We start from the raw sequence: 12,850 nt of genomic DNA on the forward strand, positions 1-12,850 counted from the left end.
TTGGGTTCTTTTCTTAGCATTATGTGGATAAATGTGACATAAAGAGAATTACTTTGGAATTAGATACATGGGGTTTCCAAACCCTGCTCTCAGTAACCTTGGATAAATTCCTCAATAACAAGCCACAGTGTCCTACATATAAATACTACTGGCTCCATGTATTTGAGGATTAAAAGAGAAAATATGTGTAGATGTGTGACACATCAATCAAGAGCAATAATTATTATTGATAATTTTTAACATTATCTGAAATGAATCCCTTATTTTTAAAATGCAATTGATTAATTCATTCATATATTAAGTGGTGATATTTTGAACCCACCATGTGTTAGACATTTTGATTATTCCATCATCTGCCATTAAAGAATCAGAGAGTTTAGCAGATAGGAAAAGCTGAATATGTAAGCAAATGATACAGTGAGGTAAATATTTTAATCGCAAGAGGTACAGGGAACTCTTGGAGGTCTGAGGAATGATTGGGGCTTTGTGTTAAGGCCACTAATAATCTATTTGACAAAATAGGTTGTAATTCTTTGCTTCACATGTTAGTGAAGTTAAGTGCCAAAACGGAACCCCACAGAGTGAAATTACCTTTTTATTACCTATGAGAACTGAATTAATTTGCAAATGAGAATTAGAGGCTAAATATACTACAATTATGATCTTTAGCCCTTATTCAGAATAATGGAAATACTAGGATCCCATGTTTTCCTTAATCTTAATGCCTACTCAGGCCTTATCTGGGAAACAATGAAACCAATGCCCTTCAGGAATTCTGAGAGCTGACTGAGCCAGCTAAGTTACATGCCTGGTACTTGTGCCCTTAGAGATGCAAAAATAGAAGGCCAAGGACACTTGGTCAGTGTTTACTTTTACAAATGTAATAATTGTTTGTATATATAAAATATTTACTAGTGGATAAATAATCATTTTTCCATTTCCACATATATTGTAGTTTTTGAAACTACAATATATTGTAGTTTTTGAAACCATAATTTTCTCTGCTTTTTCTATCTAGAGAGCTAGAGCAAAGAGTTTAAAAGATTCATATGATTAATCATATGACTAAAAAATCTTATTAAGAATTAACTAATATTATACTGTTTCTATACCCCCACACATGTACTATTTTACTCCATTAAATATTTGCATTGCTAAGATATAATATGACTGTAGTTCCAGTTATAGCATTAAGGTTTTGAATGCCAAGGCTAAGACACTTTGCTTTTCTCACTATTTGAAATGACTCTGAAGTTTCTCCACCTTGTGGAATAATTATTATATATATTATATTATATATTATATATATTCATATGAATATATTATATGCAGATGACACAACCTTTATGGCAGAAAGTGAAGAACTAAAGAGCCTCTTGATGAAAGTGAAAGAGGAGAGTGAAAAAGTTGGCTTAAAGCTCAACATTCAGAAAACTAAGATGACGGCATCCGATCCCATCACTTCATGGCAAATAGATGGGGAAACAGTGGCTGACTTTATTTTTCTGGGCTCCAAAATCACTGCAGATGGTGATTGTAGCCATGAAATTAAAAGACGCTTACTCCTTGGAAGGAAAGTTATGACCAACCTAGACAGCATGTTAAAAAGCAGAGACATTACTTTGCCAACTAAGGTCTGTCTAGTCAAGGCTATGGTTTTTCCAGTGGTCATGTATGGATGGTCATGTATGGATAAGCACACAAGCACATATATATATACACACATACATGCACACACATGTGTATGTGTGTGTATTTTAACTTTGTGTGTTTGGTCACTAAAATTCACCTCATAAGAGGGAACAGGACTTAAATTACAACTTATCTTCTACTGAATGTAATTGTTTTAAGACAAATTGAAGTACATTTCCAGCTCTTACAAAATTGGCAAGACACAAGTGAAATACCACAGAGATACGAGACCTGGGGCTGTGAACCAGAAGTCAGATATCTGTAACTTCAGCTTTTCTCTTTGTATGTAGCTTCGCCCTCCACTCACTCCATTATATTAACAATTGAACAGGGAGACTAGGCTTTCCAGACACACAGATCTGATCTAGGCTTCCAACTATCTATGAGATGGGCCTTTCAAATGCTACAGCACTGAAAAGGAAAAAGTCTTTAAAAAAATTTGCAAAGTGATATGTTAAACTCATTTTTGTACCTTTACAACACCCAAAATTTGACCTAAATATACATGTGATTCACTTTCTGCAGAGCATGTTCATGAAAAGTTGAATGTACAAAATATGCTATTTGGAGAATCAACCTTATTTTCCTATTGGCTTGTATTTTATTTTCAGAGATGTCAGCTCTCACACTAACATCTTAACTTTCCATTATTTTTATCCTTTAACCTCTCTGTTAAGCAGTCCAAAGCCCATAAACAAATACTTAAATGTTCTGGGGAACTTTTGAAAGGAACTTCACAGGGCATTGCTTTCCTGAGCACAAAAATTATTTTGTAACACCTCTAGTTCTTAAGTCTTCTGGTTTCCTAATCATCAAATAAAAAGAGTAATCTTAGGCAACTTTTGCCGTTAAAAGAGAGTATGCCTTACTGTTTAGAGGGAAAATAAGGCTAGATTCATTTGCAGTCTTATGGTCAAAACACCAACAATTTCCAACCATGAACGTATTTTCCTGACTTGTCCTGCTACTATGAAACACAAGGTAGTAATGAAGTATAAAGAACATTCCGTACACCTTCTATTATTATATCTGTAGTTACTCATTGCCAAGGGACTACTGGCAAAGCTATACCATGCTAACGTAGGAACACTGAAATAAGAACATTAAGATTTTGAAATGAGTTGAGAATAGTCTCACACTAACTGTGTCAAGTTGGCAGTTTCTATTTTGTTAATATTAGGAATAACATTGTGTCCCCATTGGTGATAGGATTTCCCTTTTCTCCATGTGACACATCAAATGCGTGAGGTTGCTGCTGCCTTTCATTAGCTGTGAAAATGATTTAGGGCTGGAGATGGAAGTAAAGAATGGGAGGTCCAGAAATCTCTCTTTCTAGTAAAACCAAAGATACTCATCAAAGATGATTCACACTCCCCAAAAGACAGGTACTTCTAAATTATTTTCTTTGTAGATTTTCCAGACTTATTGTTTTTACTCTTTCTTCCCTTTGGACCATTTCACTAAAGAATAGAAGAGTCCAACTCTTTGCGACCCCATGGACTGTAGCCTACCAGGCTCCTCCGTCCATGGAATTTTCCAGGCAAGAGTACTGGAGTGGGTTGCCATTTCCTTCTCTAAAGGATCTTCCCGACCCAGGGATCGAGCCCGAGTCTCCCGCATTGTAGGCAGACGATTTACCGTCTGAGCCACCAGGGAAGCCAATGATAATTTCAGGTTCAACATTAAAAGGCAGGTGACTTGGATAGATTACCTATTCCTATGAAAATAGTCTCTTCAATGAGAGTTTTTTCCTTGGTAGCATATTGAGGGTAGAGGTGGGGTACAGTAATAAGAACTCTGAATGTAGAAATTACTATCACTGTGACTATAAGCAGGTAAATTAATCTCTCTGTACCTCAGTTTCCCTTATCTGTGAAACAGTATTGAAAATGCTCATCTTCCAGGATTGTATTAAGGATCAAGGGGGAAAAAAAATGCATGGGAACGGGCTTTATAAAATGTAAAAACGAAGAGCTTTTGGTGGTGGAAATAGTCTTTGCTCTCTTGTGTCCTCATTGCTCAGTTTATTTATTTTTTGACCATGCCACACTGACCTGCATCTTCTGCAATAAAAGTGCGGAGTCCTAACCACTAGACCACCAGAGAATTCCCTTTGCTCGGTTTAGATTCCATGATCCATGATGATTATTAATTACTTGAATCTACCTCCACCTCTCTTGCCCTCATGTCCTTTCTATGCTCTTTTTTACTGTGTTCTTGACATATTATGAACCCTGTATAGATTAAATTTTTACAGTACAACAACAACAAAAAGGGATGGACGATGAATTTAACCTGAGCTCTACTCTTCATTAACTTTCGGGAAGTCAGTTAGCATTCCCAAGCCTCAGTTCCTCATCTAAGAAAGAAAGAGATGATGACACTTCACCCAGTTGTTGTGAAGATTAAATTCAATAACACCTGTAACGTGACAGCACAAAACCTGGCACACAGTAAGTGGTAACTATTATTAGTAGTATTTATAATCCATGATAATTACTTTTTTCTCTGCTGAGAACTCAGACCTGACACTAATTTACAAATGTTTATTTCCAAATATATGTGTATGTTTGCTATAAAAATATTTAAAATTTTTGATTTAATATTCTCATTTAATAACCTTATTGTTTTTAAACCCTATTTTCTTTTCCTTAATACCTTGAAGAGCCAAGAGCTTTCAAATTAATACATATTCACAGTATAGCAAAGAATTTTTAAAAACAATATAAAACTATGGCCTTAAATCTGTCCTGAATTTATAAAACATGACATATAAGGTGTACAAATATAAATATGTGAATAAAAGTATTCAGATTCAGAGGAGAACAACGCTTGTAATGACACTATATGAATGATTCTGCTACCTGCCTTACACAGATAGTAGCTAAGTAATATCGTCCTCAAACCTCACTCTATGGTTCCACAAGTTTTGATGTTTACCTTCAGATTTAGAACACATTAGTCAAAACACTGATACTCTTATAAGAGTTTCTGGTTACAAAAGAAAAATCCACCTTAACCTTAGTGTAACTCAAGGCATTTAAACAATTCTCCACAGCATTCTAAGGCCTCTGTGTTATCCAATGAATGGTATTTTAGTAAAACAATGAAACATTCCATGTTCCTTCTTATTACCATCCATCATCCAACAGCTGTAAAATCGCCAACTGCTAGGAAAAAGGGAACTAAATCAGTCTTCCCCAGCTGCACAGAGAAAAAGCTTAAGATGTCCCTGCCACATCATTTCTGGGATCCCAACAGGCTGGAATCAAAGTACCATTTTCCTTGACAAAACACCCCTAGCTACCCTTATAAACATGTCAAAAAGCACTTACTCTATGATTTATTCTTGTTATTGGGAAAGAAATATCTGTAAGAGTAGTGGTAAAAGACAATACAAGATAACAATAGTGATGTAAATAGTGGCTACCAAATGTCAGGCATTGGCTACCCTGTTTTTAAGCCTCACAATAACTGTGTAAGGTAGACACCGATCTCATTTCCTTAGGGAAAATTTTCTTGCTGCAGTGGCAGCAGACTCTCTGTGTTTCACAGAACATGATTTCTATAATATGATCTATTGATAAAACCCCTCAGCTATGGGAGGACAAACAGGCTGACCATTAATGTCAGAACTAGGGCTTCTCACGAAGCCTCTAATATGGGCTATTTCTCGTGCCGGATCCACAAAGGAACCCCCAACACCATAGAGTGCTTCCTTTAAAGCTTCCACAATATTACAGTGGAGTGATGGGCAGGTTTTGGGGGGCTCTGACTTTCTTACACATGTAAATTCTTAGAGAAAAGCTGTAAATATAAGGATGGGGAAGAATTTAGTTTAGAGCCACAAAGCCACCAATGTTTCTGCCCCATTTCACTATATGTTCTTTTTTGAGAAACATTGCTGAGTGTTAGCACTGTGGTTGAAAGAAATGATTCACTTACCACCATCCACCCTCCTTTATCCTCTGTATGAATCGCACAAGCTCAGAGGCTGAAGACAAGGTTTCTCTGTTCTCTCTCATCAGGGAACTCACTGAGTGACCTGGTGGCTGTTATGAGAGAGGCAGCCCAGTTGCCTGTGTCCCCTGCCACAGAGATGTGGCTGACTTTGTCATGTAGATGGAGAATTCCTTGGTTGGCCACTCCACCTACGTAGGTGGGTGTTCGACCTGTGAAATGAAACTTTGCCAGTTTGGTAAGGGATGCGCTGCCCATTGTGGGAGAAGCCCTCTTTCTGAGGCTGGAGGCAAGTTGAATCTGAGCGCTAATGACACAGTCAGCCATGCCTTTCATTTCTTGCAACCATTGTTTTTTGCAAATCTGGGCTGATCTCAGGGATTAAGGCAATCAGGATTCCACTGAGACTACATGGGATGGATCAAGATCTTCAACTGCAATTCCACCCTTTTGGCTCCATCAGCATCCTTGTAGAACCACAGTGAAGGCTCCCACATGCTCACATGTAAGGCCATGTTCTTGGCATAGGACTGGCAGAGATAAACACAAATGCCCTCTTTAATGAAGTGCTGCACAGCCAGACATCCTTGTTACCATCACCACTGGCAAAGCCCTTGATCATCTGGCTGAAGATTATATAGAATGGTTGTATTTTAAGACTTCTGCCATCAGCAGACCAGGTCAGAAAGGAGCATTGGGGTGGCTCTGCCTTGCTGCTGGTACCGATAACATCTTACTTCAAATCTGGGTATTGAGGCCCACAATGGCAGTGGGGCAGCAGTAGCTGAGGCTGAAGCACTGGGAATTGATGATGTCCCTACCAGCTAGTGTATAAAGATGCTTGCTTTTATTGAGGGGCCACAGCTAGGCCTGGCTGTCCTTGCCCTCAGAAGCACAGAGGGATCCCTCTGGAGAGATAGTCACAGTGGTCAGGTAGCCTGGGGTGCTGATATGATTGGTCCTCAGTTTGCAGTTTACCAGGCTTCATATCTCAACCAGTTTGTCCCAGGCACAGGAGACAGTGATGGGATTGCTGCTATTGAGTGAGAAGCATATGCAAGACACCCCTCTCAGTGGCTGTCACTCGAGACAGTGAATTTGCAAATACCCAGAATATATAATAAAAACTTCCGGGATTTTCTCTTCAGCCTTAGAAAGTGTTGCTAGAATTGGCATAGGATTGGCAGAGATAATCTGCCAATTTGAAAGTTTATATTCAGAAGATTTACTTTAAAAAAAAAAAAAGAAAGAAGCTATTGCTTTTAAATGCATACCCATGAATGCTTTATAAGGCTCTTGAGAACTCTGGTAATTTAGTTTGGTTGATCAGAGTCATTCAAGTTGTGACAAATCAAATGTGGCCTATTCTGTGCCACTCATGTTTTGGGGGGCCTCTAAGCTTGTATCCATCCTCAGGACTCTACCCTGAAATTGTCCTGTAAGGCTCAGGTTACAAGAGACAGTTGAAGAAACAAGAGGCCAGTGTCGTCGTCTGTTTGGGCTGCTAGAAGAAAGTACTATAGACCAGGTAGATTATAAAGGACAGAGATTTATTTCTCAGAGTTTTGAAGGCTCAACGTTTGCAATCTGGGTGTCAGCCTGGTCAGGTACTGGTGAAAGCCTTCTTCCAGGTTGCAGACTGTTCGCTGTGTCCTCACAGGACAGAAGGAGAGCTAGCAAGCTGTCTGGCCTCTTCTTTTCAGAGCACTAGTCCCATTCATGAGGGCTCCACTCTCATGACCTAATCACTTCCCAAAAGCTCCATCTCCATGTACCATCACAATGGGACTAAGGGCTCAACAGAAAAATTTGGGGGTGGGGACACAAACATTCAGTACATCGCAGCCTGCAGGCTCTCCTTTCACTAATGCGCCTAAATATAATGGCAGAAAGTTATTAACATATTACCTCATACAGACTTGTTTTCAGTCTAGTTGGTTGACATGTCTCTAGAATATCTAGGTTACTTTCTATTTGACTAATACCTGAACCAAATTAACTTAGGTACAAAAAATTATTTCATCATTTATTTGAAACAATATTGATTCAAAAACCCATTAATGAGTAGAAACTAGTAGATGTTTGTTGAATGAATATTGCACTTTCTTCCACTTAGGAGCCCCAGGTTCACTTTGAAGTAACAGCATTATTTCTATTCTTGTTACTTCTGGCTGCTGTCCTAATCATTTCAGTTACCCCAATGCTACTCTGCACCCCGCCAACTCAGCCCAGCTAACAAGATTATCAGGCTGGCTAACTGGTTCATGGTCCCTGGTGGCCCTATCCTATATCAGGGCTGGTAGAAAGAAGACAAATGTGTATGTCAACTCTTTAGGTAACAAAGTAAGGATATTCTGCAGTCTTTTAAGTTTATTCACTTATTTTTGATTTGGTTTGATTAGAAGTATCAGAAGAAAATATAAAATTAAAGAATCGGAATGCTCTCCTATTTCCCTGTTCTCCATTCATACCTCCACATGAATCCCAACACAGTACTTGCTGTCTGAGACACTGTGTCTTTTTTGGAAGAAGAAGGACAAATGGTGACAGTAATTTACATCCTCTCCCTATTCCTATGTTGCTATCATTCAACCAAACACCTGCTGAACACCTTCTTCTGGCTTAGGTAACGCACTAGATCCTGAGGATACAAAGATCACACAGTGCCTGTCCTCCTGGGAGATGCAAACAAGTAAAAGTTCCCAGGAAAGTGCAATGAGAAGTGTGAGCCTAGAGGAAAGAGCATTTAAGTCTGCCTTAGGGTGAGAGGCCACTCTTAAGAGAGGAAAACTATTATTCATTCTACTGGCTGGCAAGCAGAAGATACCAGGAATTAAACTAAGGTTCTTATTTTTTACACTCTAAAATCTACTTAACAATAGCACCCATTTACTGTCAAAGCTGATTTCTGTGTGATAATGCCACAAATATGATTATGCTAACCTCTCCTACTGCTCACCTTACACATTATATCTGAAGGTCATGGTACTAAAATCTGGCATGAATGTTTTCCAAGGAATCTGGTTATCATGCTTGACTATTTATAATTCAAAAATGGAAGATTAAAAAAAGACAAGTTAATAGGCACATCCTGGGATGACCATGGAGTTGGAGGAATGAATCATCAGAAGAAGAAAGAAGAAGCACTATGCAAGCATAGACTCACTGTAAGAGAATTTAGACTATCCAAGGATTTTTTTCATAAGTGAGGACTTGTTTTACATACCACGTGGAATGCTCCAGGGGCCTTGACAGGTCTGAAGCCATCAATAGGTATGCACTGGTCAGCATGGCCGTTACAGAAGCAGCTGCCCTTAACAATGAAATCATAGATTGCATAGTGTGTAAAATGTTGAGGCTTTGCATTCAGGTGGTTTCTCTGACAGGGACAAGACTGTCGTTTTAGTAGCTGCACACGGAGGTTGGTGATCTTCAGCTGCTCCTGCACCTTGGCACTGTAAGGGTTCTCCATATCATTCAGTGGTGACAAAGCTCTGAAAATAACCTGTAAAGAAAAAGAAAATGCGGTGCATATACAGGACTGTGTGCAAACCCTGAACTCTTTTTGCCCCGTGTAGTCCTGCTTTGCTTTACACCTTTCATCATCTACAAGTGATAAGAGGTTTTCAGACCTTGATCCCATCTGGGGAAGAGCTGCCCTATTATTCCAAGGAACAGATGTGCTGCCTGTTTGGATGCAGAAGTATAAACCGAGTAACAGCAGAAACCTGACTCTTGGGATAAAGGCAGCCATACAAAGATCTTGGGAGAAGAGCCTTCCAGGCAGAAGGAACAGTCAGTTTAAAGGCCTCTAAGTAGAATCAAGCTTGGCTTATTCAAGGAAGAACAACAAGATCAGTGTGACCAGAGTCCAGGGGACAAGGGGATAGTGTTCAGAGAGGAGGACAGAGCCCTTGTATGACAGATTATGAATAAAGCGCCCTTTAAAGGCCATGGTAGAGTCATTCTAACTGTAGTGGGAAGCCACTGGAAGGTAATAGGCAGAGAAGTGATGTGATCTGATTTGCATTTTTTAAAAAGGGAACTTACTCTTACTTTTGTGAGGAGGATGGATTACAAAGAGTAAAGAACAGAAGCAAGAAGGCCAGTTAGGGAGAGACTGCAAAATAATAAAGATCCAGGCACTTATATTTCTAAATGAGATATGACCCTTTCAAAGGCTCATCAGTTATTAACTGAGGCCACTTCCACTAGAAATATTTTTGGTCCTCCTTTTCTGGATCTGCCTGGCAAGCTTGTGGCATATATTTGGAATATTTTTGTGTGTTAGTCATTCAGTCATGTCCAACTCTGCAACCCCATGAACTATAGCCTGCCAGGCTCCTCTGTGCATGGAATTCTCCAGGCAAGAATATTGGAGTGAGTTGCCATTTCCTTCTCCAGGAAATCTTCCCAACCCAGTGACTGAACTAGGGTCTCCTGCATTGCAGGCAGATGCTTTACCATCTGAGCTACTAGGGAAGCCCGAAAGTGAAGTCACTCAGTTGTGTCTGACTCTCTATGATCTCACGGATTGCAGCCTTCCAGGCTCCTCCGCCCATGTGATTTTCCAAGCAAGAATACTGGAGTGGGTTGCCGTTTCTTTCTCCAGGGGATCTTCTCAACCCAGGGATCAAACCCAAGTCTCCCCTCATTGCAGGCAGACTCTTTACTGTCTAAGCCCCCAGGGAAGCCACAATATTTATACTGGCAGTAAATATCCAACCCTTTGAGAATGGATCTGATTTCTGAGATTAGTCAAAAGTCATTTAAATCCATTGCAGTAAGCAATAAGCCTGATTGAGTTAGTTAACAGCACTTTTGGTGAAAAGCAAGGTATAATTAATGATTTTTTTTAATTGTTTAGGTTATAGATAGATTCTGTAGGCAATTTAAGGTGTTAGGAGGGAGGGAGGAAAACCAGAGGGAGCAAGGCTCAGAAGGGCATGTGAAGGAGTCTATACCTTATATGGGGGTAATAACATGGGCCTGGGGGTGGAGTGGTATAAAATTCTCTAGTGGACCTGTTACTTTGGAGTAGAGACTGGTGGAGAAGGAAATCACTGCCTGTTGAAACCAGTGAATATAAATATAATGTAACATGAAGCATTATTAGAAGGAAGGCAACACTCATGCATGAGTTGCCTCAACACTCATGATGAGTTACACCTCATCATGCAGTTAAACAAAACAAACAAAACCTCAATCAATCTCATTGATTTATATAGTAAGAAACACGAAGCTCCTCTGAAAAATTCTTAAGCATCTCTTGGCTTTAAAAAAAATGTCAAAACCCTATTTACAAAAAAAACAGAAATATTTTCATAATCACATACAGCCATCCCTTGGTATTCAGGAGCACTGGTTCCGGCACTGCCCCTGCCCCTGATACGAAATTTTGCAAATGCTCAAGTCCCTTAGTTGGTCCTCCAAATCCATAGATATGAAGCCTGTGGATACAGAGAGCTGACTGTAGTATAAAAGAAATTAAAAAGTAAGTTTTGGATAAACTCCCATTTAGAGAGAATGTATGTAAAAGTGGCTTTCCAGAAAAAAAAAATTTTCTTTAAGGAATACTTTGGATAGAAAAATTTCATTTTACAAATCAATTTTGCATGGAAAGTATGAAAAGACAAGACTCTACTGTGTAGGGTCAGATTTCCAGGTCTATTGGTACAGAACTGTCCTCAATGAAATATAACTTAAGGCAAGGTGATAATTCAATGGACACTAGGCCTCCTCTAGCTGATTCTCCATCCAGCAGCCAGAGTGATTCTTCATTAACAGAAATTGGACCATGTCCCTTACTTAAATCCACACCCACCCAAAGACCTCCCATTTCTCTCAGAATAAAATACAAAGTCCTTATAATGGCCCTGCTTTATTTTTTATCTTAGTGCTATTACTACCTGCACATTATAGTTGTAGTTGTTTAATGTTTTACTAGTAGTCTTCCCAATATAGAATATAAACTTTTTTTTATTTCGGCTGCGCCACAAGGCATACAGAATTTTAGTTCCCTGACCAGGAATCAAACCCATGCCCCCTGCCGTGGCAGCGTGGAGTCTTAACCACTAGACTGCCAGGGAATTCCAGTTCCCTAGAATGTGAACTTCTTGAGGGGAGTCACTGATGTAGCTCAGGACAGTGCCTGGCACAGAACAGGCCTGGTATTCAATAAATTTTTGGTAAATGAATTGATTAATTATAACATTGTTCTCAGCATTCAAATAACAGGTGAGAATTTCAAATAACTTCCTTTTATAGGGTCCTAAACAGATTCACATACTGAATTCATGTCACAACACCACAAGGGAACAGTAAGTTATATTAAAGCAATAGTTATAAATAATGAATCATTAACCAGTATGTAGCTAATTTTGAACTTACAAAACTTAAGAAAGCTGTGTCTTAAACAATAGTCTGTCCCCTTCATTCACAAGTAAGGTGGCAGAAAGAAACATCTTATCAACTAAAATTTTCCAACAAATAATATGTCACCTATTTGAAAGGCAATATAGAACTAATGTCTTTTGAGACTTCCTTAGTGATCCAGTGGGTAAGACTCATGCTCCCAATGCATGAGGCCTGGGTTCCCTTCCTGGTCAGGGAATAGGATCCCACATCCCACAACTAAAGTACTTGCATGCCACAACATGTGCCACAACTAAGACCAGGCAGAGCCGAGTAAATAAATATTTTTTTAAAAGGATGAATGTCTTTTTCTTTGAACAACAGACTAAACAGAACATGACTTTATATTTCCAATCATTAAAAAATTTTTAAAAAACAGTGACTTCATCGTGAAATTTACATAGGGTTTATTTTCCATATGACTCTCAAACACTGGCATTATGTTAGACACTTGTGAAGAACTCTTGCTCTAAACAAGATCAGTGATGTGGCTACCTCCCAATTTATTAACCACAGTGGTGCAAGGACATGGAAAAGGGTAACCAATGCTAAGTAAATGTGTTCCACTGAAAAGTCTTTGCATACTACACTGTCACCCACCCATCCTTTTCCTGAACATTGGTGGAAACTGTTTGCTCTCTCTGCTCCTGGCACATTTTTACCCTTGACATTTACCCTAGTTCCCTCTCTCTCCCTCCCCGTGAGAATTGTTCAGCACATGCAAGACTACAGGAAGATCTGTCAAGGTTTGTAGGAACTCAGAGGCTCTTTTGCTTCCTGAACC

General features: G+C 39.2%; 1 protein-coding gene across 10 annotated transcripts in view; it reads right to left on the reverse strand.

Annotated features, from left to right (window-relative positions):
* NTN4 (netrin 4) overlaps nt 1–12,850 on the reverse strand; it is a 111,863-nt gene that overhangs the window by 57,905 nt on the left and 41,108 nt on the right. For 6 of the 10 annotated variants that reach the window (XM_081595301.1, XM_081595298.1, XM_081595296.1 and 3 more), the window contains exon 3: nt 8,879–9,157. The exons of the other annotated variants lie outside the window; for them this stretch is intronic. In XM_081595301.1, coding sequence (XP_081451427.1) covers nt 8,879–9,157 — 279 coding nt within the window. The remainder of the gene's footprint in view (nt 1–8,878; nt 9,158–12,850) is intronic. 10 annotated transcript variants of the gene reach the window in all.

This window comes from Giraffa tippelskirchi, chromosome 4 (assembly GCF_054371585.1).
Source record: "Giraffa tippelskirchi isolate mGirTip1 chromosome 4, T2T-mGirTip1v1.2.pri, whole genome shotgun sequence".
Lineage (NCBI taxonomy): Eukaryota > Metazoa > Chordata > Mammalia > Artiodactyla > Giraffidae > Giraffa > Giraffa tippelskirchi.